Raw genomic sequence first — 27,681 nt, forward strand, 5'->3', positions numbered from 1 at the left:
ATGGGGACTCCACCACCTCCCTGGGCAGCACATTCCAATGGCCAATTCCTCTTGCTGGGAAGAACTTTCTCCTCACTTCCAGGCTAAACTTCCCCTGGCACAGCTTGAGACTGTGTGCTCTTGTTCCGAAGCAAGTGGTGGTGGGCACACGGGTGGCTCACCAGGGCGGCTGTGCTGTCCCCTGCAGTGCTGCAGCTCAAGGAGTCACCACAGGATGGCAGCAGCGCTGCACGCTGCAGGGGGAGGCGGCAGCCACGCAAGGGAGCTGCAGCAACCATGCAGTGTAGCCTTGGTCCTGCAGCGCTGACCTGCCTGCCCTCCCCCTGCCGGGCACGCAGTGGGGATGGAGTCAACAAAGACACAACCCTCAGCCCGGGACATCACCCAGGGGATCACAGAATCATAGAAGCAATAAGTTTGGAAAAGACCTCAGAGCTCAGCAAGTCCAAGCTGTCACCCAGCACCTCCTGACAGCTAAACCATGGCTCCAAGTGCCACATCCAATCCCCTCTTGAACACCTCCAGGGATGGGGACTCCACCACCTCCCTGGACAGCACATTCCAATGGCCAACTACTCTCTCTGGCAAGAACTTTTTCCTCACCTCCAACCTAAACATCTCCTGGCACAGCTTGAGACTGTGTCCTCTTGCTCTGGTGCTGGCTGCCTGCATGGGAGAAGAGACCAATCCCCACCTGGCTCCAACCTCCCTTCAGGGAGTTGGAGAGAGCAAGAAGGTCTCCCCTGAGCCTCCTCTTCTGCAGGCTAAGCAACCCCAGCTCCCTCAGCCTCTCCTCCCAGGGCTGTGCTCCAGACCCCTCCCCAGCTTTCTTGCCCTTCTCTGGACACCTTCCAGCAGCTCAACCTCTTTCCTGACCTGAGGAGCCCAGAACTGGACACAGGACTCCAGGTGTGGCCTGAGCAGTGCTGAGCACAGGGCACAAGGACTTCCCTGCTCCTGCTGGCCACACTCTTCCTGATGCAGGCCAGGATGCCCTTGGCCTTCTTGGCCACCTGGGCATCCTCCTGGGCTTGAGAGCAGCTGCAGAAGCAGGTAAGGCAGCCTGGACCAGGGCAAGTTTGAGCAGGGCCCAAGTGAGCAGAAGCCAACCGGCTGTGGAGCTCTGCCACCTCAGCTACTAATTGAGTAGTAATAGCAATTAAACATTGCATTAAAGCCTCCTTATCGTGGTGCCAGAGATAAGCTGGGCCTGGGCTGTGCCAGGCTTTGGCCATGCTTGGAGCAGTTCTCAGCCAGGATTTGGCTTTGCCCTTCCCTTGCAGCATGCAAGGGATGGTGCTGGGTGCTCAGGGTGGGAGTGTGGCAGCGCTGTGGGTGCAACATTGGTGTCAGGGTGGCAGAGCTGTGAGTGCAACAGTGGTGCCAGACCTGTGGGTGCAACAGTGGTGCCAGGGTGACTTCTGCCACTTGTTGGCAGAACACCTCCAGGGATGAGGCTTCCACCACCTCTCTGGGCAGCACATCCCAATGGCAAATCTCTCTATGAAGAACTTCTTCCTAAGATCCAGCTTAAACTTCCCCTGGCACAGCTTGAGACTGTGGCCTCTTGTTCTGGTGCTGGGTGCCTGCCTGGGAGAAGAGACCAACCCCCAGCTGGCTCCAACCTCCCTTCAGGGAGTTGGAGAGAGCAAGAAGGTCTCCCCTGAGCCTCCTCTTCTCCAGGCTAAGCAACCCCAGCTCCCTCAGCCTCTCCTCCCAGGGCTGTGCTCCAGACCCCTCCCCAGCTTTCTTGCCCTTCTCTGGACACCTTCAAGTCTCTCAATGTCCTTCTTAAACTCAAGAGCCCAAAACTGGACACAGGACTCCAGGTGTGGCCTAAGCAGTGCTGAGTACAGGGCACAAGGACTTCCCTGCTCCTGCTGGCCACACTCTTCCTGCTGCAGGCCAGGATGCCCTTGGCCTTCTTGGCCCCCTGGGCACACTGCTGGCTCATGTTCAGCCAGCTGTCAATCAGCACCCCACAGGTCCCTTTCTGCTTGGCTGCTCTCCAGCCACCCTGCCCCCAGCCCGGGATCTCTGCCTGCCAAGCCAATCAAAGCAGCTGGAGCTGAGCCATACTTTAAAATAAGCTTTATTTAGATTCTTTTATAATTTTATATTTGCATCCATGCCTTCAAAGATCCTTCCCCCCTCCCCCCCCCCACTTCACATGGGGAGGGGTGAAGGGGGGGGGGTTGGAGGGGAGGGGAGGGTTAGGGGTTTGGGGAGATCATAAAAAGAAAGTTAAGTCTACAGTTACCCATAGGTCATACACTAGTTAGACTTAAATAAATCATCCTCTTAGTCAAAAGGTTTCTGGGTTTTTCCTCCTGGTTTTTGAAGAATTCTGTCCTCATTTACAATTGAAACAAGAAAACAAACTGAAGCAAAAGAAAGCAAAACAAACTGAAGCAAAAGAAAGCAAAATAAAATGAAGCAAAAGAAAGCAAAGCAAACTGAAGCAAAAGAAAGCAAAACAAAATGAAGCAAAAGAAAGCAAAGCAAAATGAAGCAAAAGAAAAGCAAAGCAAAATGAAGCAAAAGAAAGCAAAACAAAATGAAGCAAAGAAAAGCAAAGCAAAACAAATCAAAGCAAAATAAACCCAAACCAAACCCAAATAAACCAAACTAAATCCAAATAAACCAAACCAAAGTAAACCAAACCAAATCAAACCAAACCCAAACAAGCCAAAGCAAAATAAACTCAAGCCAAACTAAACCAAACCAAAATGGACCAAACCAATCTGAACCAAGCTAAACCAAAATAAACTAAACTCAACCAAACCAAACTGCACCAAACCCAAATGAACCCAAATAAACCGAACCCAAATTAACCCAAATGGACCCAACCCAAATGGACCAAACCCAAATGGACCCAAATAAGCCAAATCCAAACAAACCCAAAGAAACCAAACCCAAATGGACCAAACCCAAATGGACCCCAATAAACCAAATCGACCCCAAGAAACCAAATCCAAATGGACCAAATCCAAATGGACCAAACCCAAATGGACCCAAATAAACCAAATCCAAATGGACCCAAAGAAACCAAACCCAAATGGACCAAACCCAAATGGACCCAACTGAAGCAAACCCAACTGAAGCAAACCCAACCAAACCCAAATGAACCAAACTAAACCAAACCAAATTGAATCAAACCAAATTGAACCAAATCAAAATGAACCAAACTGAACCAAACCGAACCAAACCAAGCCAAAATAAAGCCAAATGAACCAAACCCAAATGGACCAAACCCAAATGAACCAAACAAACCAAACCCAAATGGACCAAACCCAAATGAACCAAACAAACCAAACCCAAATGGACCAAACCCAAATGAACCCAAATGAACCAAGCCAAAATAAAGCCAAATGAACCAAACCCAACTGAAGCAAACCCAAATGGACCCAAATGAAGCAAACCCAAATGGACCCAAATGAAGCAAACCCAAATGAAGCAAACCCAAATGGACCCAAATGAAGCAAACCCAAATGGACCCAAATGAAGCAAACCCAACTGAAGCAAACCCAAATGGACCCAAATGAAGCAAACCCAAATGAAGCAAATGAACCAAACCCAAATGAACCAAACCAAACTAAAATGAACCAAACCAAACCCAACTAAAATAAACCAAACTAAACTGAACTAAGCCAAACCAAACTAAACCAAACCAGAGCTGAAATGCCAAAGGAAAACTACTTGGTCAGAAGAGGGAGATTTGTTCCTCTGATCTGGGCGAGTTCTGCTTTAACTTAGAACGCCACAGAGAACAACAGCAACGACAACAACAACAGAAACCCAACAACAGAAATCCACCAAAGAAAATGGATTCCAAACAAATGCCCCAAAAAGCAGCCACAGGGCAAACCCTACCCGAGGGTGGGGGTGTCCCTCACCCCTCCCTCCCCTCCCCTCCCCCCATCCCTCTTCTGTGGCTTCTTGTGCATCAATATCCTCTTGGAGGTGGAAGGGGAGGGGGCAGGAAATCCACAGGGTGAGGGGGCTTTTAATTGGGGTGATTTAAGACCACATAAAAAATAACCTCTTCTTTTTTCTTTGTTGTGGGTGGGGTTTTTTTTTGTTTGTTATCAACATATCAGAAGGGGTAGAAAAAAAACCAATAACAATAATAATAATAATAATTATAATACACTATTATTATAGCATCCTTAAATAAATCTTCATACAGTTCCTTTTCTGTTTGTTTTGTTTCTTTCTTTCTTTCTTTCTTTTTAAGAGCTTAAAATTATATGGTAAGCATTTAAAGCATAAGGTACTTGTCTTGGCATAAGCAGAGCACATGGCAGCCGAGAGGGGAGAAGCACCCCCAGGCCCTGGGGGGATAGGGGATGAAAAGGGGGTGGGGGGAGGTGTGTGGGGGGGGTGGTGTTGGAGGGCATTCCCAAGGGATGTTTGGAAGCACAAGCTCAACTTGCACTTAAAAAACTCACACACCCCCCCCCACCTCCCCCACCCCAAGTGCCATGAAAACCAACCCCCCCACCCCCACCCCCTCCTTCCTCCTCCACGGTGTAAGGAGCAGGGGTGTGGGGGGGAGGGAGGGCTTCGTACCGATTGCCCCAACCCTTTCCCCTCCCCACCCCCCCACCCTCCAGAGCAAGAAGACCCCAAATTGGGAGCAGGGGGTGGCTGGTCCTGGCCAAGGAATGTTTTGGGGGGGATATCTTGGCATTGAGATCTCCTTTCCCCTTCTCCCAGCTCCAAATTTTACTTGGAAGCAAAGAGCGAGGACTTTGGGGAAGGGGGATGGGGGTGGGGCAAAAGCAGTGGGTGAAGCCCCCCAGCTTCTCCCCCACCTCTGCTTTCCCAGCATGGATTACACTGGTGTTTTCCAAGGCCTTTTAAGTGCCTCCTGGGACAGGCAACAGCTGAGGGCCAGCAGGAGGGGCCACAGCTCTGCTCTCCTCCCAACCCAACCCCCAGCAGCAGCTTCCCAGGATATTACAGTACAAACACACCCAGTTCTGGTTGGTTTTCTTCCTTTTTGTTTGTTTTTGTGGTTTGTTTTTTTTCCTCCTCCTCTTCCCCAGCCCCATCCCAACCAAAAAATTTCTGCAATAATTTAAAAGTTCTTTTTTCTTTTCTTTTCTTTTCGTTTTTTTTTTTTTTTGAGAATAGCTCCTCTGGGTTTGTGCAAATAAATTAAAAACAACTAAATATGGAACAACAAAAAAAAAACCAACTAAAATAAGAAAGCAAGAGAAAGAGAAAGGAAGAAAAAAGGAAAGGAAGGAAAAAAGAAAGGAAGAAAAAAGGAAATAAAAAAGATAAAGAGAAAAAAATAGGAGGAAAGAGAAAAGGAGAGAGGAGGAAAGAGAAAAGGAGAGAGGAGGAAAGAGAGAGAAGAGAGGAGGAAAGAGAGAGAAGAGAGGAGGAAAGAGAGAGAAGAGAGGAGGAAAGAGAGAGAAGAGAGGAGGAAAGAGAGAGAAGAGAGGAGGAAAGAGAGAGAAGAGAGGAGGAAAGAGAGAGAAGAGAGGAGGAAAGAGAGAGAAGAGAAGGCAAAAGAAAGGAGAAAGAAGAGAAAAGAGCAGGAAAAGAAAGAAGAGAGAAGGAAAAAGAAAGAAGAGAGAAGGAAAAAGAAAGAAGAGAGAAGGAAAAAGAAAGAAGAGAGAAGGAAAAAGAAAGAAGAGAGAAGGAAAAAGTAAGAGAGAAGGAAAAAGAAGAGAGAGGAAAGAGAAAGGAGAGAGAAGGAAAGAGAAAGGAGAGAGAAGGAAAGAGAAAGGAGAGAGAGGAAAGAGAAAGGAGAGAGAGGAAAGAGAAAGGAGAGAGAAGGAAAGAGAAAGAGAAGGAAAGAGTAAGGAGAGAGAAGGAAAGAGAAAGGAGAAGGAAAGAGAAAGGAGAAGGAAAGAGAAAGGAGAAGGAAAGAGAAAGGAGAGAGAAGGAAAGAGAAAGGAGAGAGAAGGAAAGAGAAAGGAGAGAGAAGGAAAGAGAAAGGAGAGAGAAGGAAAGAGAAAGGAGAGAGAAGGAAAGAGAAAGGAGAGAGAAGGAAAGAGAAAGGAGAGAGAAGGAAGAGAAAGACGAGAGAAGGAAAAAGAAAGAGAGAAGGAAAAAGAAGAGATGAAAGAGAAAGGAGAGAGAAGGAAAAAGAAGAGAGAGGAAAGAGAAAGGAGAGAGAAGGAAAGAGAAAGGAGAGAGAAGGAAAGAGAAAGGAGAGAGAAGGAAAGAGAAAGGAGTGAGGAAAAAGAAGAGAGAGCAAAAGAGAGGAAAAAAGGAGAGAAAGAAAAGGCAACAGGCAAAACATGTTTTCCAGACCAGCCACCATCCCAACCAGCCACAGGGTCACCTCCATGGGGTTCAGCCAGGAAGACATCACAGCAAAGGAGATTTTTCCACCCCACCACCCCACCCCCCCTTTTTCTTGTTGGTTTTCCTTTTTTCCTCCTTTTTCTGTTTCGTTTCTGTTGGGTTGTGTGTGTGTGTGTGTGTGTGTGTGTGTGTGTGTGTGTGTGTGTGTGTGTGTGTGTTTTCTCTCCGAGCTCCTTCAGCTGGGCAGGTCCTTGGTGTGTCCCGTCCCCCACCAGCAAGGTGAGGACATCCCCACGGGGCTGGGCTCCGGCAGACGGAGGGGGTGGGTTTGTTTTCGAGGGGAGGGGAGGAGAGGGGACGAGAGGGAGGTCACAAGCACAAAGTGCACGAGAATTCCGGTATTTACAGAGACACAGCAGTCCTTCAAGTTTCAAGTTTTGTCACCGAAGAAAAAAAAAAACCCCAAACAACCCCAGGAACAAAAAAACACCCCCCAAAAAAATCAAACCAACCCAACCCCCCCACCTCCGGCCCGACCCCGGCCGCCGCCAACCGAAGCGACGGAGGAGGAGCTGCCGGCAGGACCCGGGGGAGGGGTCCGGGGGTTGGGGGAGGGGGGGGGAAGGGGAACGGAAAGGAAAGAAAAGGACATCAAAAAAACCAACCCCAGGGTTAAAAAACAAACCCCCCAAACAACCGAAGTGACAACACTGCATCGCTCCCAAGACAACAGGTAACACGTCCACAGGTGGGGTGGGCTGGGCTGGGGGAAGGAGGGTTATGTACAGCAGCGGCATCGCCCGGGGGGGTGGAGGGGGTCACCAGTCCGCGTCCTCCTCGATGTAGTAGTCCGGGGCCGTACCGTCGAAGAGGCCGGGGTCGAGGGATTTGCGTTGCTTGCCCCGGGCGAACACCCTGGAGATGGAGCCAAAGCCCATCTTCTCTTTCTTCTTCTTCCGTTTTTGGTCTTCCAGGTCTTCTAGAGACTGCGGGGAGGGGTTGGGGGGGAAAGGAGGGAGGAGAGGGGAAAAGAAACAACAAAACAAACCCCGTGAGTTCGGTCAGGCAGCAGCTCAGCCTCGGATCGCCTGCGATGGGGGAGGAGTGAGAGGGCTCTGAGGAGGGGACAGGCTGGGCTTGGTGAGCTTTGAGGGCTGGTCCAACCTTATTGATTCTATGATTCTGTGACTGCAGCAGGCAGAGTGTGGCCAGCAGGAGCAGGGAAGTCATCCTGCCCTGTGCTCAGCACTGCTTAGGCCACACCTGGAGTCCTGTGTCCAGTTTTGGGCTCCTCAGTTTAAGAAGGACATTGAGAGAGTTGAAGGTGTCCAGAGAAGGGCAAGAAAGCTGGGGAGGGGTCTGGAGCACAGCCCTGTGAGGAGAGGCTGAGGGAGCTGGGGTTGCTTAGCTGGGAGAAGAGGAGGCTCAGGGGAGACCTTCTTGCTCTCTCCAACTCCCTGAAGGGAGCTTGGAGCCAGGTGGGGGTTGGACTCTTCTCCCAGGCAGGCAGCCAGCACCAGAACAAGAGGCCACAGTCTCAAGCTGTGCCAGGGGAGGTTTAGGCTGGAGGTGAGGAGAAAGTTCTTCCCAGAAAGAGCCCTGTGATGGGCTACAGGGGATGGGTTTCCAAAAATATTTGGGTTTAGGTTGAAGGCAACATTAGTCTTGGCCAAAAAGCCCTCACTCTTGACTCATGGAATGGTTTGGGTTGGAAGGGACCTTCAAGATCATCCAGTCCCAATCCCCCTGCCATGGGGAGGGACACCTTGCACCAGCCCAGGCTGCTCAAGGCCTCATCCAGCCTGACCTTGAACACCTCCATATCTGGTGATGGAATTTCAAGGGATCATAGAATAGTTTGAGTGGGAAGGGACCTCTAAAAGTCATCTGGTCCAAGCCTGTGCAGCCAGCAGAGACATCTGCAGCTAGAGCAGGTTGCTCAGAGCCCCAAACGCCCCATCCCTGGAACCATTCCAGGTGAGGTTATCTCCCTCCTCTCTGGGCAACCTGGGCCAGGCCCTCACCACCCTGAATGTGAACAGAATTTCTTCCTTCCACCTAGTCTAAGTCTTTCTCAAACCATCACCCCTTGCCCTGTCAGTGCTACTGGGCTCCCTCTCCACATTTCTGAGACTTTGGCTTCTCCATTCAAGTTGTGCAGGAGGTGGTGGATGCTCCATCCCTGCTCCAGTTGCAGATGTTCCTGCTCACTGCAAGGGGGTTGGGACTGGATGACCTCTAGAGGTCTTTAAAACCCAAACCAGGTCTGTGATGCTATGAATTTCAGCTCACAGCAAGGGTCTGTCCAAGGCCACCTCAACATCTTAGGGCCAAACACAGAACAACCTGATCTAGGCTGTGCCTTAGAAACACCAAGAGCACAGCAACCACCTATGGCATCAACTGGATTGTGGGTAGAATCATGGAAACCTGAGACATCCCAGACTTGCTATTTGGGATGGCTTCTGTTCTGTGCCCCTGAGCCCCCTCCCCAAAGTGCTTCCTAGCACCAGACAGGGATTTAAACAGGGCTTTGTGTCCTACCTGTACAATTGGGTTGTGCAAGTTCTTCTGTACCGGTCCAGGGCTGTCCCCCTGTGACAGAAAGAGATGGATCCAATTCAATCAGCCCCAACACAGCCCAAGACCCCCACCAAAAGCAGCTTCTTCTGGCAGCCACATCACTGTGGAGCTGGGATGGATCATAGAATGGCCTAGGCTGGAAGAAACCTTAGAGATCATCTACTCCAACCTCCCTGCCATGGGCAAGGAAGCCTCTCAACCAGCTCAGGTTACTCAAGACCCCTGGCCTTGAACATCTCCAGGGAGCAAACATCCACAGCCTCTCTGGGCAACCTGTTCCAGAGTCTCACTATCCTCACACTGAAGAGCTTCCTGCTAAGCTCCACTCTAACCCTGCTCTGCCTCAGCTTCAGACCATTCCCCCTTAGCCTGCCTCCAGACACCCTCATGGAAAGTCCCTTTGAAGCCTCTCTGTAGGAACCCTTCAGGTCCTGGAAGTCAGCTCAAAGGTCCCCTCAGCATCTTCTCTTCTCCAGGCTGCACACCCCCAGCTCCCTCTGCCAATCCTCACAGCAGAGCTGCTCCAGCCCTTGGATCATCTTTGTGGCTCTGAGCAACCTGCTGTAGTATGAGGTCTCCCTGGCCATGGCAGGAGGGGCTGGAACTGGCTGATGCTTGAGGTCCCTTCCACCCCTAACAATTCTCTGATCACTTTTGTGACCCTCTTCTGGACTTGTCCCAACAGACCTACGTCCCTCTGCCCGTGGGGACACCCCAGGAACGCAGCTCTCCAGCTCAGCAAACCTCCAACACCCCTACCCCAACAGCATTAGGGGAAGGGGAGGGCCTGAAGCATCAGGTAGAGGGAGCAAATGGGGGGGAGCAAGACCCCCCTCCCCCCCATCATCTGGTGCCTTACGTTGCAGAGGGAGTGCGTTCGGTGCCGCGGGGAGTTGATGTCGCTGGGCGTGGAGGAGCGGTCGCCCTCGGCCGCCGACGCGTCGGAGATGATGGAGGGCTGCCGGGAATGGCAGGGGCTCACTCTGACAGCTGGAAGGCAAAGAGGGACAGCAAGGAGTTAACACAATTCTCAGGGTTGGAAGGGACCTAAAGGATCAACCAGGTCCAACCCCGCTGCCATGGGCAGGGACACCTCACACCACAGCAGCTTGCTCACAGCCACATCCAGCCTGGCTGCAAACACCTCCAGGCAGGAGGCTTCCACCACCTCCCTGGGCAGCCTGTGCCAGGCTCTCACCACCCTCCTGGGGAACAACTTCTTCCTCACAGCCAATCTCAATCTCCCCACTTCTAGTTTTGCTCCATCCCCCCCAGTCCTATCCCTCCCTGACACCCTCAAAAGTCCCTCCCCAGCTTTCCTGTAGCCCCCTGCAGATCCTGGAAGGCCACAATGAGGTCTCCTGGGAGCCTTCTCCTCTCCAGCCTGCACAACCCCACCTCCCTCAGTCTGTGCTCACAGCAGAGCAGCTCCAGCCCTCTGCTCATCCTCGTGGCCCTTCTCTGGACACCTTCCAGCCCCTCCAGATCCTTCCTGGCACAGAGGCTCCAGACCTGGCCCCAGAGCTCCAGCTGTGATCTCAGCAGAGAGGAGCAGAGATTCTGGGATCACAGCCCCCATGCTACCCCAGGAGAAGATTAGGCTGGAGGTGAGGAGAAAGGAATTGGCCATTGGGATGTGCTGCCCAGGGAGGTGATGGAGTCCCCATCCCTGGAGGTGTTTAGGAAGAGCCTGGCTGAGGCACTTGGTGCCATGGTTGAGTTGATCAGATGGTGCTGGGTGATAGGTTGGACTTGATGATCTCAAAGCTCTTTTCCAACCTGGTTAATTCCAATTCCAATATCCAATTCTACTTCTAATCCTAAATTCTCTTCCAGCCCAACCCATTCCACGACTCCATGGCCAAGGCAGCTCTGCACGAGAGCTGCTGGCCCTGCCCTGCCCCCCCCCAGGCCGTGCCCACCTTGCCTGTCGGCCGAGTGCTGGGGGTGGGAGTGGTAGAGGGTCTGCTGGCTCTGCCGGATGGCGGCGGTCAGCGGGAGGTCAGCCTGCATCACCCACTCCTGGTTGCCGTTCAGCACCGTCTCGCCCGGCATGGCCAAGGAGTGGCGCTTGGGGACGTCCTTGGTCAGCGTGGCCAGGGACTGCTTGGCCTGGGGGAGCAGGTGGGGAAGGTGGTTACGGGGGGAGACGCGGGGAGGTGTCCCGGAGCGGTGGCGCCGGCGCGGAACCCTCTGCCCCCGCCCCACAGGCAGTGCCCAAACTCCTCCTCGCTCCACACCCATGGACAGCCCAGCCAGCTCCTCTTGAGGCGTGGGTGGGGGGTGGGTGCCAGTACTGCAGTAATGCAGCCATGGAGGGAACCACGTGCATGCAGCCATGGGGGCAACCACGTGCATGCAGCCATGGGGGCAACCACGTGCATGCAGCCATGGGGGCAACCACGTGCATGCAGCCGTGGGGGCAACTGTGTGCATGCAACCGTGGGGGCAACTGTGTGCATGCCACCATAGAGGCAATCACATGCATGCAGCCATGAGGGCAATCACATGCATGCAGCCATGGGGGCAATCACATGCATGCAGCCATGGGGGCAACTGTGTGCATGCAACCAGGGAGGCAACCACATGCATGCAGCCATGAGGGCAATCACATGCATGCAGCCATGGGGGCAATCACATGCATGCAGCCATGGAGGCAACTGTGTGCGTGCAACCATGGAGGGAGCCATGCGCATGCAGCCATGGAGGGAACCACGTGCATGCAGCCATGGAGGCAACCACATGCATGCAACCATGGGGGCAGCTATGTGCATGCAGCCATGGAGACAACCACGTGCATGCAGCCATGGAGGGAACCACGTGCATGCAAAGGTGGCAGCAGCCACATGCAAGCAGCCAAGCCGCCAGCACTGGACTGCAGCGCTGCGAGCAACATTTCACTGCAGCAGAACCCGCCGGGGCTGCCCCCAGCTGCCGAGCCCAGAGCAGCAGCTCAGGGCCGCCCCCCGGGCTGGCTGTGGCGCCAAGCTCACCATGGCCAGCTCGGCCTCCAGCTCCTTCATGCGGTTGTCTTTCAGGTCGAGCTGGGAGCGGAGGGCGCTGGCGTGGTCGGTAGCCTCCTTGGCTTGCCGCCGCAGCTCCCACTTCTCCCGCTCCAGGAGGTCCTTCTCCTTGGCCAGGGCTTTCACCGCGTCCTCGCTCTCCTGCCGGGACATGGGGTGGTGCCCATCAGGAAGAGGAAACCTACTCACTGCTGCAAACCCCTCTGCCACCCCCCCCTCGGGGACCAGCCCGCTGCTGCGCTGCCAAGGGGCACCTTGGGCTGGCACAGAACACCTTGTGGCTGGGCTCGTGAAGAAGAGCGTGGCTGGCAGGCTCTCCTGCCCCTCTGGGGGCCACAGCTGGAGGACTGCCTCCAGTTCTGGGCTCCCCAGTTCAGGAGAGACAGGGAACTGCTGGAGGGAGTCCAGCGGAGGCTCCAAAGCTGCTGAGGGGCCTGGAGCAGCTCTGTGAGGAGCAAAGGCTGAGAGCCCCTGGGGCTGAGAGCCTGCAGAAGAGCAGCCCCAGAGGGGAGCTGAGCAGTGCTCAGCAAGAGCTAAAGGCTGGGGGGCAAGAGGCTGGGGCCAGACTCTGCTCAGTGGTGCCCAGGGATAGGCCAAGGGGCAGAGGGTACAAACTGGAACCCAGGAGGTGCCATCTGAACAAGAGGAGAAGGTTGTTTGGTGTGAGGGTGCTGAGCCCTGGAGCAGGCTGCCCAGAGAGGTTGTGAAGTCTCCTTGTGTCTCTGGAGAGCTTCCAACCCCCCCAGGGCATTGTGCTGCTGGGCAAGCTGCTGTGGGTGCCCTGCTGGAGCAGGGGGCTTGGGCTGGATGAGCTCCAGAGGTCCCTTCTAACTCCATAGAATTTTGGGGGTATAAAGGGACCTTTTAAGGTCATCTGGTCCAACCTCCCCACAGTGAGCAGGGCCATCTTCAACTAGTCCTGCTTTTTGACTGATTACAGACTGGATTTTGTGCTGAGGCCACTGCCATCCCCTCTGTGTCATGAGACCATAGAATCACAGAATCATAAGAGAGACCCAGGCTGGAAGGGTCATCCAGGCTGACCACCCTGCAGTCAGCAGGGACATCCCCAGGGCCTCATCGAGCCAGGACATCAGGCTGCCCAGGGCCTCGTCGAGCCTCACCTTGAATATTGGTGGACAAGAAGCTCACCAGGAGCTCTCAGTGTGCATTTGCAGCCCACAAAGCCAATCAGATCCTGGGCTGCATCAGGAGAAGTGTGGCCAGCAGGGCAGGGGAGGTGATTCTCCCCCTCTGCTCAGCTCTGGGGAGACCCCACCTGGAGTACTGCCTCCAGTTCTGGAGCCCCTATGACAAGAGGGATCTGGAGGGGCTGGAAGGTGTCCAGAGAAGGGCCACAAGGATGAGCAGAGGGCTGGAGCTGCTCTGCTGTGAGGACAGACTGAGGGAGTTGGGGCTGTTCAGTCTGGAGAAGAGAAGGCTCTGAGGTGACCTCATTGTGGCCTTCCAGGATCTGAAGGGGGCTACAGGAAGGCTGGGGAGGGACTGCTCAGGATCTCAGGTAGTGATAGGACTAAGGGGGAATGGAATGAAGCTGGAGGTGGGGAGATTGAGGCTGGAGGTGAGGAGGAAGTTCTTCCCCATGAGAGTGGTGAAGCCCTGGAATGGGTTGTCCAGGGAGGTGGTTGGGGCCCTGTCCCTGGAGGTGTTTAAGCCCAGGCTGGCTGAGGCTCTGGCCAGGCTGATCTAGTGTGGGGTGTCCCTGCCCATGGCAGGGGGGTTGGAACTGGCTGATCCTTGTGGTCCCTTCCCACCCTGACTGATACTATGATTGCATGATTTCCAAGGAAGGAGCCTCCAGCACCTCCCTGGGCAACCTGTTGCAGCGTTCCAGCACCCTCACAGTGAAGAACTCCTTCCTGGCAGCCAATCTAGATCTGCCCTTCCCTAGTCTGAATGCCCTGCCCCTCCTCCTGCCACCACGGGCCCTTGTGGACAGTCTGTCCCCATCCTTCCCGCAGGGCCCCTTCAGGTCCTGGCAGGCTGCTGCTGGGTCTCCCTGGCCCCCTGGGAGCCCACACTCACTTTCCTGTGCTGCTCATAGTTCCTGATGAAGTCACGGAGCTGCTCCTCACGGCTCTCCAGGGTGGCGTAGAGCTGCTGCATCTGACTCACCAGGTCTGTCTTCTCCACCTTCAAGCGCTTGCGGTCGGCTTTCATGGCTGTGGGAGAAGAAGAAGCTCCAAGCATGGGGGGCACAGCAGCCCCCTCACCTCCAGCCTCTTTATATCTCAAGGAAAAAGCATCAAAATTAAGCCAGGCTCCAGCTCACCTCCTTCCCAGGGGCTCCTGCAGCCTGCTCCTGCAGCGCCTCCAGCCTGCAGTTCCTGCGCTCCACCCTGCCGTGGCTGAAACTCCCACACCAGACACCAGGGGTGGGCCATGGCTGGGGCTGCAGGTGGTGACCCCAAGCAGGGTCCAGACAGAGCACCCCAGCCCCCATCTCCAGTTTAGAAGCCAGCTCAAGAGCGATCTGTGCTATGAAACCAGCTCATCCCAGCAAGCAGAGCTGCTGCTGCAGCTCCCAGCTCCCAGCACTGGTGGCAAAGCCTCCTTTTGAGGAACCACAACCCCTCCAATCAATCACATCAGGGCAAAGCCAGCTTCCCCAGAATCATGGAACTGTCAGGCTTGGAAGGGAGCTCAAGGCTCAGCCAGCTCCAACCCCCTGCCATGGCCAGGGACACCTCACACTGCAGCAGGTTGCTCCCAGCCACCTCCAGCCTGGCTGCAAACACCTCCAGGCAGGAGGCTTCCACCACCTCCCTGGGCAACCTGTGCCAGGCTCTCACCACCCTCCTGGGGAACTACTTCTTCCTCACATCCAAGCTGAATCTCCCTACTTTTAGTTTTGTTCCATCCCCCCAGTCCTATCACTCCCTGACACCCTCAAAAGTCCCTCCCCAGCTTTCTTGGAGTCCCTCTCAAGTACTGGAAGGCCACAATGAGGTCTCCTGGGAGCCTTCTCCTCTCCATCCTGCACAACCCCAACTCCCTCAGTCTGTGCTCACAGCAGAGCAGCTCCAGCCCTCTGCTCCTCCTCCTGGCCCTTCTCTGGACACCTTCCAGCCCCTCCAGATCCTGCCTGGGGCAGAGGCTCCTGAACTGACTGCAGTACTCCAGGAGGGGATAAGGCAGTACAGACCAGTGTGCATGGGACTAAAAAGGTCCTACCCCAGCTTTCTTGTAAGCCCCCTTAAAACCCTCCAGGGCTGGGGTTTCCACCACCACCTCCCTGGGCAGCCTGTGGCAGTTTCTCATCCTGGGCTGGGCTGGCAGCAGGCTCCCAGTTCCACCCCCAGCGGCGCCCTCCGAAACGCTCACTGCCCCTTCTCTGCAGCTCCTCATCATCACCCAACCCTCCAGGGAGCAACTCAGAACTTGGGGAAAGGCCACTGAGGAGCAAAATCGCTGCTGCAGCCTCAGAGCCCAGCACAGGAAAACCTGCTGCTCCCTCTCCAGGATAAATAAACCACAGCTGGGCTATTTTTAGCGGCCGGGTGAATTCCGGCAGCACTCCCACGAGCCCAGGGTGTCCCTCTCCAGCAGGGACAAAGGGGAGTGGGAGCACCAGGAGATGGGATGGGAGTGGTTCAACAGCTCCAGGTTGAAACCAAGAGCTTCTGTCCTCCTCAGGGTCAGGTGACAGGACAGGAGGGAACGGCCTGAAACTGCACCGGGGGAGGTTCAGGTTGGAGATGAGGAGATGCTGCAGGAGTGGTCAGGCACTGGCACAGGCTGCCCAGGGAGGTGGTGGAGTCCCCATCCCTGGAGGGCTTCAAGAAACCTGTGGCCCTGGCACTTCAGGACATGGTTTAGTGGCCTTAGGGATCCCACTCAGGGATCTGGAATGTGCTGCCTGGGGAGATGGTGGAGTCCCCATCCCTGGAGGTGCTCAGGAGGGGACTGGAGGTGGCACTTGGAGCCATGGTTTAGTCATGAGGGCTGTGGTGACAGGTTGGACTTGATGATCTTTGAGGTCTCTTCCAAGCTTATTGATTCTATGATTCTATGATCTTGAGTCCCCATCCCTGGAGGTGTTCAAGAGGGGATTGGATTTGTTCAAGAGGGGACTGGAGTTGTTCAAGAGGGGATTTGATGTGGCACTTGGAGCCATGGTTTAGTATCCAGGAGGTGTTAGGTGACAGCTTGGACTTGCTGATCCTTGAGGTCTTTTCCACCTTGGATGATTCTGTGATCTTAGAGCACTTGCATAGTGCAGCCCACACAGTGCAAGCAAGCAGAGGGACAAGGGGGATGTTTATCTGCTAAAAAGCAGGAGATGAAACTCTTTGGGCCAAACTCCTCTGCCATTAAGCAGCAGAGATCAATCACAACCCAGAGGACCAACAAAGCACCTGGGAAATCATAGAATCAGTAAGACTGGCCAAGACCTCTAAGATCATCAAGTCCAACCTTCAGCCCAGCACCTCCATGACCATGTCCTGAGGTGCCACTGGGGTGGGGTCTGGAGCACAGCCCTGGGAGGAGAGGCTGAGGGAGCTGGGGTTGCTTAGCCTGCAGAAGAGGAGGCTCAGGGGAGACCTTCTTGCTCTCTCCAACTCCCTGCAGGGAGGTTGGAGCCAGCTGGGGGTTGGTCCCTTCTCTCAGGCAGGCACCCAGCCCCAGAACAAGAGGACACAGTCTCAAGCTGTGTCAGGGGAGGTTTAGGCTGGAGGTTAGGAAGAAATTATTCATAGAGAGAGAGATTGGCCATGGGAATGTGCTGCCCAGGGAGGTGGTGGAGTCCCCATCCCTGGAGGTGTTCAAGAGGGGCTTGGATGTGGCACTTGGAGCTATGGTTTAGTGGTCAGGAGGTGTTGGGTGACAGCTTGGACTTGCTGATCTCTGAGGTTTTTTCCAACCTTATTGCTTCTATGATCTCCTCCTCCTCTGAACACCTCCAGAGGTGGTGACTCCACCACCTCCCTAAGCCACATCAGTGTTGCATGAGTGGCAGTGCTTGTCATTTTCCCTTGCCCACTTCAGTGCCTGTGGCTCCTCCTGGGACAGCTCAGCCCCTTTCCAACCCTGGGACTTTCCTCATTATTATGGGGTGGGTTGTTTTTTGTTTTTTTTCTCCCTGGCTTGGGAAATGACTCCAGAAAGCTTCTAAAAATGACCACAGGCAGACCACATCCAAGTGCTTTTTAAAAGGCCCTTTCCTGCTGCCTGGGTGTATTTAAACAACAACCTTTCCCCTACACAGCTATTTCCCAGGGTCTGACAAACTATGCTGAAAAGCTCATGAGAAGCTGACTGGAACCACACTGGGCTGGGATCTGGACCCTGTGGAAGTGAGTTACTGACCACACTGGCCAGGACTTGAGGACACATTAAGTGATTTGGGGTCTAGAGATGATCTAGGGGTCTAGGGATGTGATTCTCTCCCACACCTTCAGTCCTGGGTTCACTTTTCAGCCTCTCACTCCAAAAAGGACATTGAGGTGCTGGAGCAGGTCCAGAGAAGGGCAGCTAAGCTGGGGAAGGGCCCTGAACACAAGTCTGGTGAGGAACAGCTGAGGAGAGACCTCAGCACCATCCACAACTACTTCAGAAGAGGCTGGAGCTTGGTGGGGGTCAGAGCCTTTCACACACAAGTGACAGGACAAGAGGAAACAGCCTTGAGTTGTGCCAGGGGAGGTTCAGGTTGGGCATTAGGCACAATTTCTTCACAGCAAGGGATCTCAGGCACTGAAACAGGCTGCCCAGGGAGCAGGTGGAGTCCCCAGCCCTGGAGATTCTTAAGAGATCATAGTATCATAGTATCAGTCAGGGTTGGAAGGGAGCTCAAGGCTCAGCCAGTTCCAACCCCCCTGCCATGGGCAGGGAGACCTCACACTACAGCAGGTTGCTCACAGCCACAATGGTCCAAGGGCTGGAGCAGCTCTGCTGTGAGGATAGGCTGAGGGAGCTGGGGGTGTGCAGCCTGGAGAAGAGAAGATGCTGAGGGGACCCTTGAGCTGACTTCCTGAAGGGATCCTACAGGGAGGCTGCCTCACAGCCTGCAGCTGTCTCAGCCAAGCCTCCCAGTTTGGTATCATAGAATTGTCAGGGCTGGAAGAGACCTCAAGGCTCAGCCAGTTCCAACCCCCCTGCCATGGGCAGGGACACCTCACACTAGATCAGCCTGGCCAGAGCCTCATCCAGCCTGGGTTTAAACACCTTCAGGGACAGGGCCCCAACCACCTCCCTGGACAACCCATTCCAGGGCTTCACCACTCTCATGGTGAAGAACTTCCTCCTCCCCTCCAGCCTGAATCTCCCCACCTCCAGCTTCATTCCATTCCCCCTAGTCCTAGCACTCCCTGAGATCCTGAGCAGTCCCTCCCCAGCCTTCCTGTAGCCCCCTTCAGATACTGGAAGTCCACAATTAGGTCACCTTGGAGCCTTCTCTTCTCCAGACTGAACAGCCCCAACTCTTTCAGTCTGTCCTCATAGAAGATCATCTACTCCAAACCCCCTGCCATGGGCAGGGACACCTCTCAGCTAGGCTTAGCTGCTCAAGGCCTCATCCAACCTGGCCTTGAACATCTCCAGGGAGCAAACATCCACAGCCTCTCTGGGCAACCTGTTGCAGAGTCTCACTATCCTCACCCTGAAGAGCTTCCTCCTAAGCTCCACTGTAAGCCTGCTCTGCCTCAGCTTCAGACCATTCCCCGTTGGCCTGCCTCCAGACACCCTCATGGAAAGTCCCTCTGCAGCCTTCCTGTAGGATCCCTTCAGGTCCTGGACTCCACCACCTCCCTGGGCAGCACATCCCAATGGCCAATTCCTCTTTCTCCTCACCCCAGCCTGAACCTCCCCTGGCACAGCTTCAGACTGTGTCCTCTTGTTCTGGTGCTGGATGCCTGGGAGAAGAGACCAACCCCCAGCTGGCTCCAACCTCCCTGCAGGGAGTTGCAGAGAGCAAGAAGGTCTCCCCTGAGCCTCCTCTTCTGCAGGCTAAGCAACCCCAGCTCCCTCAGCCTCTCCTCCCAGGGCTGTGCTCCAGACCCCTCCCCAGCTTTCTTGCCCTTCTCTGGACACCTTCCAGCAGCTCAACCTCTTTCCTAACCTGAGGAGCCCAGAACTGGACTCAGGACTCGAGGTGTGGCCTAACCAGTGCTGAGCACAGGGACACCTTACTTGCACCTTGCTAATGAAGGGGCTGAGGGAGCAGCCCAGGCTGCAGCTCTGTGGTGCCTCTGCAGGAGCTGGGTCAGTTCTTTGTCATCTGGACACATTCAAGTGCCTCAATGTCCTTCTCAAATGGAGTTGGGGAGATTGAGATTGGCTGTGAGGAAGAAGTTGTTGCCCAGGAGGGTGGTGAGAGCCTGGCACAGGTTGCCCAGGGAGGTGGTGGAAGCCTCCTGCCTGGAGGTGTTTGCAGCCAGGTTGGAAGTGGCTGTGAGCAACCTGCTGCAGTGTGAGGTGTCCCTGCCCATGGACAGGACTCCAAGAAGATGATGGCCTTGGGGCATGGCAAGAGCAGATGTTCTCCCATCAACCCCACAGGACAACTCAGCTTTTGGTTCAGCTTTGAGAGACTGGCTAAAATTAAAGCACTTTTCCCAGCCTCCTCCATTCCCTCCCTTTCCAAACAGCTTAGCTCCTAAGCTTCAAGACTTATCAGGCATTTGAGAACTTCATTCCAAACCCAATTAATAGGGAATTAATGGAAGGAGGCAGCAGAACAAGAAGAAGCTGCCAAGGGTAGCCAAGGAGGATTGCAGTGGGTTTGCAATGCCCCTGGGGACCAGCTGAGGAGGTGAAAGGGTTTTGTTTGCCTTCATCCCATGATCCAGGGCCAGGTTTGTGTATCCCACCCCCTCAGGAACAGTTCCATCAATTTAAGAAGGACACTGAGAGACTTGAAGGTGTCCAGAGAAGGGCAATGAGGCTGGGGAGGGGTCTGGAGCACAGCCCTGGGAGGAGAGGCTGAGGGAGCTGGGCCTGAGCAGTGCTGAGCACAGGGCAGAATGACTTCCCTGCTCCTGCTGGCCTAACTACTCCTGATGGAAGGTCAGGATGCCATTGGCAATCTTGGCCACCTAGGCAGCACTCACTTGCCCCACTTAGCCTAGGTGACCTTTAAAGGTCCCTTCCAACCCAAACTCATTCTGTGGGTCTATGATCTTTCTTTAGCAGGACCTGTTGTGACAGCACAAGGGGTGAGAGCTTAAAGAGAGAGATTCAGACTGGAGAGAAGGAAGAAGTTTTTCATACTGAGGGTGGTGAGGTCCTGGCTCAGGTTGCCCAGAGAGATGGGAGATGTCAAGCACAAGCCCTGTGAGGAGAGGCTGAGGGAGCTGGGGTTGCTTAGCCTGGAGGAGAGGAGGCTCAGGGGAGACCTTCTTGATCTCTCCAACTCCCTGAAGGGAGGTTGGAGCCAGGTGGGGGTTGGTCTCTTCTCCCAGGCAAGCACCCAGCACCAGAACAAGAGGACACAGTCTCAAGCTGTGCCAGGGGAGGTTTAGGCTGGAGGTGAGGAGAAAGTTCTTCCCAGCATGAGGAATTGGCCATTGGGATGTGCTGCCCAGGGAGGTGGTGGAGTCCCCATCCCTGGAGGTGTTCAAGAGAGGATTGGATGTGGCACTTGGAGCCATGGTTTAGCTGTCAGGAGGTGTTGGGTGACAGCTTGGACTTGCTGAGCTCTGAGGTCTTTCCCAACCTCATTGATTCTATGATTCCATGCAATCAGGCTCTCCCTGTGCCCACCTGCATGGTGGCACCTGGCAAAACCTCCAACCTCACCACAAGCCCAGCAGGAGGAGCAAGAAACCCTAACCCCATGTCCTGAGTGGAAAAGTCATTCTCTCCCATGCCTCCTTTGCATTATTGATGTTCCCCTCCCACCCAGAGCCCATGGCAGAAGGAGAGGGGTGAGCCAGCAGCCCCCCTCAGGCCCAGCAGCCCCAGCAGGGTGAGACTGAGTTGGGAATGTTGGGGTGAACCCCCTTGCCCTGCCCCAGCTCTCACCCCCCCCTCCCCTGCACAGGTCGACCTCTGATGCTGTTATTTGAGCTTCCACCTCCTGCCACATGATCTGTCCCCTGTGCACTGCTCCTTCAGGAGGAGGATGGACACAGGGCAGTAACAAGACCTGCTCTGTGCTGGGGTCCTCTCACAGCCAAGACAATTAAAAATCCACCCCCCACAACTGCCTTTGGTTTCCAGGTTTGCCTCAGGAGCTGAAATCCAATCCCTCTGCACACACCAACCTGAGCAGAGCAGCCTTGCCCTGGGCAGCAGCACAGATGGAGCCACCCAGTGATGCCCCCACTGAAGGTGCCACCACGCCACACCCCCCAGAGCTCCTGTTGGTTGGCCTCAACATCTAACAGCTTCTGGATGGGGTTTAGCCACCAGGCATCTCCTCCCCTAAGGCAGGGGCTGCAGATACCAACTCCCCTCAATCCCACCCCTTTGATACTCAGTGTTAAAGCAAGAGGAAAGGAGCTCCTGTGGGTTGGCCTCACTATCTAACAGCTTCTGGATGGGGTTTAGCCAGCAGGCATCTCCTCCCCTAAGGTATGGGCTGCAGATACTAAACCCTCTACCACTTTGATACTGTCTTAAAGCAAGAGGCAAAGGAGCTGCTAATGGTCTCCCCACCTAGCCCAGAGCTCCTGGTGCTTGGCCTCAACATCTAACAGCTTCTGGATGGGGTTTAGCCACCAGGCATCTCCTCCCATAAGGCAGGGGCTGCAGATACCAAACCCTCTACCCCTTTGATACTCAGTCTTAAAGCAAGAGAAAAGGAGCTGCTGGTGGTCTCCCCACCTAGCCCAGCTCACCACCTAGCCCAGAGCTCCAAACCAACCCTCAACAAGATGCTCCGTAAGTACTCACAGAATCACCAAGGTTGGAAGAGACCCCAAAGATCATCAAGTCCAAGCTGTCACCACAGACCTCATGACTAAGCCATGGCACCAAGTGCCACCTCCAGCCCCCTTAAGTACTCAGAGTTCTCAAGCCAAACTCACTTCTCCTCTCCACTACCCTCCACAGAAGCACACTGCAGCTTCTCAGAGCACTCAGGGCTTGAGCAACCTGTGCTGGTGGGAGGTGTCCTTGCCCAAGGCATGGGGTTGGAACTGGATGATCATAGAATCATAGAATGGTCAGGGTTGGAAGGGAGCTCCAGGCTCAGCCAGCTCCAACCCCCTGCCATGGCCAGGGACACCTCACACCACAGCAGGTTGCTCACAGCCACATCCAGCCTGGCTGCAAACACCTCCAGGCAGGAGGCTTCCACCACCTCCCTGGGCAGCCTGTGCCAGGCTCTCACCACCCTCCTGGGGAACAACTTCTTCCTCACAGCCAATCTCAATCTCCCCACTTCTAGTTCTGCTCCATCCCCCCCAGTCTTATCCCTCCCTGACACCCTCAAAACTCCCTCCCCAGCTTTCTTGGAGCCCCCTGCAGGTCCTGGAAGGCCACAATTAGGTCTCCCTGAGCCTTCTTAGTCCAACCCAGCAGGGACATCCCCAACCAGATCAGGTTGCTCAGAGCCCCAGCAAGGCTGAGATGAGATGCAGTGGGCTGGGGCTTCCCCATCCTGTGGCTGCTCAGGCTCTGAGGCTGAAAACTTTTGACAGCCTCTCTTGGTAATCCGTGAACAGGAGCTGACAAGTGCAAGCTCCACTCAGCATGCCAGGGATTGGAGAGGATATTTAGAGCTGTGGTGCTGCCAGGGCTTGGAGCCAGGAGGGGGTTGGTCTCTTCTCCCAGGCAAGCAGCGCCAGAACAAGAGGACACAGCCTCAAGCTGTGCCAGGAGAGGTTTAGGCTGGAGGTGAGGAGAAAGTTCTTCCCAGCAAGAGGAATTGGCCATTGGAATGTGCTGCCCAGGGAGGTGGTGGAGTCCCTGTCCCTGGAAACGTTCAAAAAGGGCTTGGATGTGGCACTTGGAGCCATGGTTTAGTTGTCAGGAGGTGTTGGGTGACAGCTTGGACTTGATGATCTCTGAGGTCTTTTCCACCCTTATTGATTCTATGACACAACAGAGCTTTTCCCTGCTCAGGATCATCCCCCCCAGCTCCTGCTCCCAGGCTGTCCTCCTCAGACTCCTTGGCAGCTCCTGTTCTGGGGAGGGAGAGCTGCAGTGTGGCCATTTCCTCTGCACAGCCTGGGCCCAGGGCTTGCAGCGAGCTCCTTGCTGGCAAAGGAGGGAGAGCGCAGCCCTGAAACACCCAAACCACTGCAGGAAGAGAGGAGGAGACCCTAGAACCATAGAGACCTTTGAGATCAAGTCAACCACTCCCCTAGAGCTCACAATCCCACCACTGCTGCCAAGCCACCATCACCACCCTGTGTCCCTCAGCACCAAATCCACACAGCTTCTACATCCCTGCAGGGATGGTGACTCCACCACCTCCCTGGGCAGCCTCTGCCAGGGCTTGACAACTCCTTCTGTGAAGAAACCTTCCCTGATGTCCAACCTAACCCTCCCCTGGCACAACTTGAGGCTGTTTCCTCTCCTCCTGTCACTTGTTGCATGTGAGAAGAGACCAAGCCCCACCTGGCTCCAACCTCCTCTCAGGCAGAGTTGCACAGAGGGTTGATGAGGTCTCCCCCTCAGCCTCCTCTCCTGAAGACTACACATCTCCAGCTCCCCCAGCCATTCCCTCAGCCTCTGCCTTCTGCAGCATTCCTGCCAATTCCACAGGGGACAAGGAAAAGGCACCAGGAACCTCTGAGGGGCTCCACTCCAACCCACCCCCAGCTCACAAACATTTCCAGCTGCACTTCAGCTGCTCTCCTGGCTCTGCTCTCGAACCAGCCATGGAGGAATTACTTTCCAATGCTGCCAACCCTCTGCAGCCCCTTTCCCAGCCTGGTGTGTCCTGGGGAGGGAGAGCTGGGAGAGGGTGTCCTGGGGAGACCTGTTATGGGATGGGATGGAATGGAATGGAATGGAATGGAATGGAATGGAATGGAATGGAATGGAATGGAATGGAATGGAATGGACCAGACCAGACCAGACCAGGTTGGGAGAGACCTTCAAGATCATCACATCCAACTTATCACCCAACACCATCTAATCAACTAAACCATGGCACCAAACACCCCATCAAGGCTCCTCCTGAACACCTCCAACAATGGTGACTCCACCACCTCCCTGGGCACCACATTCCCCTGGCCAATCTCTCTCTCTGTGAAGAACTTCTTCCTCACCTCCAGCCTAAACCTCCCCTGGCACAGCTTGAGACTGTGTCCTCTTGTTCTGGGGCTGGGTGCCTGCCTGGGAGAAGAGACCAACCCCCAGCTGGCTCCAACCTCCCTGCAGGGAGTTGCAGAGAGCAAGAAGGTCTCCCCTGAGCCTCCTCTTCTGCAGGCTAAGCAACCCCAGCTCCCTCAGCCTCTCCTCCCAGGGCTGTGCTCCAGACCCCTCCCCAGCTTTCTTGCCCTTCTCTGGACACCTTCATAGTATCAGTCAGGGTTGGAAGGGACCACAAGCATCATCTAGATCCAACCCCCCTTGCCATGGGCAGGGACACCCCACACTAGATCAGCCTGGCCAGAGCCTCATCCAGCCTGGGCTTACCTCTAGGGACAGGGCCCCAACCACCTCCCTGGAATAGGACAAGGGGCAATGGATATAAACTCCAGCACAGGAGGTTCCACCTCACCATGAGGAGGAACTCCTTCACTGGGAGGCTCACAGAGCCCTGGAGCAGGCTGCCCAGAGAGGTTGTGGAGTCTCCTTCTCTGAAGCCCTTCCAGCCCCACCTGGATGTGTTCCTGTGTGACCTGTGCTGGATTCCATGCTCCTGCTCTGGCAGGGGGGGGTTGGACTGGATGATCTCCAGAGGTCTCTCCCAGCCCCTGTGCCGCTGTGCCAGGCAGCCCTTACCCTGCAGAGCCTCCTTGGCACGCGCCAGCTCCTGCTCCTTCTGCGCCAGCTGCACCTTCAGCTCGGTGGCCGAGAGCACCTCCGGGGCCTTGCTGCCGTGGGTCTCCTCCAGGTCCTTCGTCAGCATTTCCTTCATCTGCCGGAGCAGGTGGACCTCCTCCTGCAGCTGGGCCACCTCCTCCCGCAGCAGCGCTGGAGGAAGAGGAGACACAATGTCAGGAAGCCGCCCGCAGCAAAGCCGGAGCCAGCAGCACCCCCCCGGCCCGCAGCACGGCTGTGCACAGCCCCAGCCCCGCAGCAGGCAGCAGGAGGAGAGGACGCAGCGTTGGTGTGCCTGGCAAAGACCTCCAGGGGGGTCAGATCCAACCACTGAACCCAACACCAGCATGGCCACTAAAGGAGGAAGAGAAGGAGGAGGAGAAGGCAGGGGAGGAGGAGAAGGCAGGGGAGGAGGAGAGGGCAGGGGAGGAGGAGAAGGCAGGGGAGGAGGAGAGGGCAGGGGAGGAGGAGAGGGCAGGGGAGGAGAAGGCAGGGAAGTAGTAGAAGGCAGGGGAGGAGGAGAGGGCAGGGGAGGAGGAGAAGGCAGGGGAGGAGGAGAAGGCAGGGGAGGAGGAGAAGGCAGGGGAGGAGGAGAGGGCAGGGGAGGAGAAGGCAGGGAAGTAGTAGAAGGCAGGGGAGGAGGAGAGGGCAGGGGAGGAGGAGAGGGCAGGGGAGGAGGAGAAGGCAGGGGAGGAGGAGAGGGCAGGGGAGGAGGAGAGGGCAGGGGAGGAGGAGAGGGCAGGGGAGGAGGAGAAGGCAGGGGAGGAGGAGAAGGCAGGGGAGGAGAAGGCAGGGGAGGAGGAGAAGGCAGGGGAGGAGGAGAGGGCAGGGGAGGAGGAGAGGGCAGGGGAGGAGGAGAAGGCAGGGGAGGAGGAGAGGGCAGGGGAGGAGGAGAGGGCAGGGGAGGAGGAGAAGGCAGGGGAGGAAGAGAGGGCAGGGGAGGAAGAGAGGGCAGGGGAGGAGAAGGCAGGGAAGTAGTAGAAGGCAGGGGAGGAGGAGAGGGCAGGGGAGGAGGAGAAGGCAGGGGAGGAGGAGAAGGCAGGGGAGGAGGAGAAGGCAGGGGAGGAGGAGAAGGCAGGGGAGGAGGAGAAGGCAGGGGAGGAGGAGAGGGCAGGGGAGGAGAAGGCAGGGAAGTAGTAGAAGGCAGGGGAGGAGGAGAGGGCAGGGGAGGAGGAGAAGGCAGGGGAGGAGGAGAGGGCAGGGGAGGAGAAGGCAGGGAAGTAGTAGAAGGCAGGGGAGGAGGAGAGGGCAGGGGAGGAGGAGAAGGCAGGGGAGGAGGAGAAGGCAGGGGAGGAGGAGAAGGCAGGGGAGGAGGAGAGGGCAGGGGAGGAGAAGGCAGGGAAGTAGTAGAAGGCAGGGGAGGAGGAGAGGGCAGGGGAGGAGGAGAGGGCAGGGGAGGAGGAGAGGGCAGGGGAGGAGGAGAAGGCAGGGGAGGAGGAGAGGGCAGGGGAGGAAGAGAGGGCAGGGGAGGAGGAGAAGGCAGGGGAGGAGGAGAAGGAGGAGAAAAGAAGAGAGAATTGTTTTGGTTGGAAGAGACCTTTAAGATCAGCAGCAGCACTGCCAGGTCATCACTAAGCCATGGCCCTCATCTCCGTGGCTTTGAAACCCCTCCATGGATGGGGACTCCACCACTGCCCTGGGCAGCCTGGGCCAGGCCTTGACAACCCTTTTGGGAAAGAAATTGTTCCTCATGTCCAACCTAAACCTCCCTTGGCACAAGCTGAGGCCAATTCCTCTTGTCATAGAATCACAGAATCAATAAGGTTGGAAAAGACCTCAAGGATCATCAAGTCCAAGCTGTCACCCAACACCTCCTGACAGCTAAACCATGGCTCCAAGTGCCACATCCAAGCCCCTCTTGAACACCTCCAGGGATGGGGACTCCACCATCTCCCTGGGCAGCACATTCCAATGGCCAATCTCTCTTGCTGGGAAGAATTTCTTCCTCACCTCCAGCCTAAACCTCCCCTGGCACAGCTTGAGACTGTGGCCTCTTGTTCTGGTGCTGCTTGCCTAGGAGAAGAGACCAACCCCCAGCTGGCTCCAACCTCCCTGCAGGGAGCTGTAGACAGCAAGAAGGTCTCCCCTGAGCCTCCTCTTCTGCAGGCTAAGCAACCCCAGCTCCCTCAGCCTCTCCTCACAGCGCTGTGCCCCAGACCCCTCCCCAGCTTTCTTGCCCTTCTCTGGACACCTTCCAGCAGCTCAGCCTCTTTCCTAACCTGAGGAGCCCAGAACTGGAAACAGGACTCCAGGTGTGGCCTAAGCAGTGCTGAGCACAGGGCAGGATGACTTCCCTGCTCCTGCTGGCCACACTGCTCCTGATGCAGGCCAGGATATACTCCCACTCCAAGCTACTCCAGTTGGGTCTTTTCCCCATTAGTCCTCATGCATCATCCAGCCTGAGAATGAAATATGGGGAGTGTGTGTGTGGGGTGATTCCCTCTTATTTTGGCCAAGGTTCTCCCCCCCCATAATGTGTTTCCTTTCTGGAGGGTTTGTGGAGCAGGGAGAAGCAATTCCTCACCCCCCCCCCACCGCCAGCCCCGCCGGCAGCTGCGCCAGGAAAGCATCAAATCTGGGTTTGCATACTTGAAATGCTTCCCATCTGAAACCTGGCAACATCCCACCCTGGAAATTATTCAGCAATAAAGTCACTAACAAGGAACAGTCGAGCTCCAGGCTGGAAGTTTTGGGGGCAGTCCTACAGGGCTTGCTAAAAAAGCCAGGCAAAAAAAAAAACCCAAACCCCAACCAAAAAGGCAAGAGATGAAAGCTGGCCAAGGCCAAAAGCACCTTCCTGGGGCAGGGGGAGGGGGATGCAATTCCCACCCCCCCCCCCCCCTTCCAGCCTCTGGGAATCACAGGGTGGGGAGGGTTGGAAGGGACCTCTGATGATCATAGAGTCCCA

At 55.5% G+C, this 27,681-nt stretch overlaps 1 protein-coding gene across 4 annotated transcripts in view; it reads right to left on the bottom strand.

Annotated features, from left to right (window-relative positions):
• Positions 1–2,076: 2,076 nt before the first annotated feature.
• The window catches only part of KAZN (kazrin, periplakin interacting protein), a 130,245-nt gene continuing 104,640 nt past the window's right edge, over positions 2,077–27,681 (bottom strand). For all 4 annotated transcript variants that reach the window (XM_068169927.1, XM_068169929.1, XM_068169930.1 and 1 more), the window contains 7 exons: positions 24,735–24,926; positions 13,920–14,056; positions 11,844–12,014; positions 10,773–10,962; positions 9,710–9,840; positions 8,812–8,862; positions 2,077–7,253 (listed from right to left, as the gene is read on the bottom strand). In XM_068169927.1, the coding sequence (XP_068026028.1) occupies positions 7,086–7,253; positions 8,812–8,862; positions 9,710–9,840; positions 10,773–10,962; positions 11,844–12,014; positions 13,920–14,056; positions 24,735–24,926 (1,040 nt within the window). In that variant the 3' untranslated portion in view covers positions 2,077–7,085. The remainder of the gene's footprint in view (positions 7,254–8,811; positions 8,863–9,709; positions 9,841–10,772; positions 10,963–11,843; positions 12,015–13,919; positions 14,057–24,734; positions 24,927–27,681) is intronic.

This window comes from Melanerpes formicivorus, unplaced genomic scaffold (genome assembly GCF_026170545.1).
Source record: "Melanerpes formicivorus ecotype bairdi unplaced genomic scaffold, bMelFor1.0.p_v2 SCAF_245, whole genome shotgun sequence".
NCBI classification, from domain to species: domain Eukaryota; kingdom Metazoa; phylum Chordata; class Aves; order Piciformes; family Picidae; genus Melanerpes; species Melanerpes formicivorus.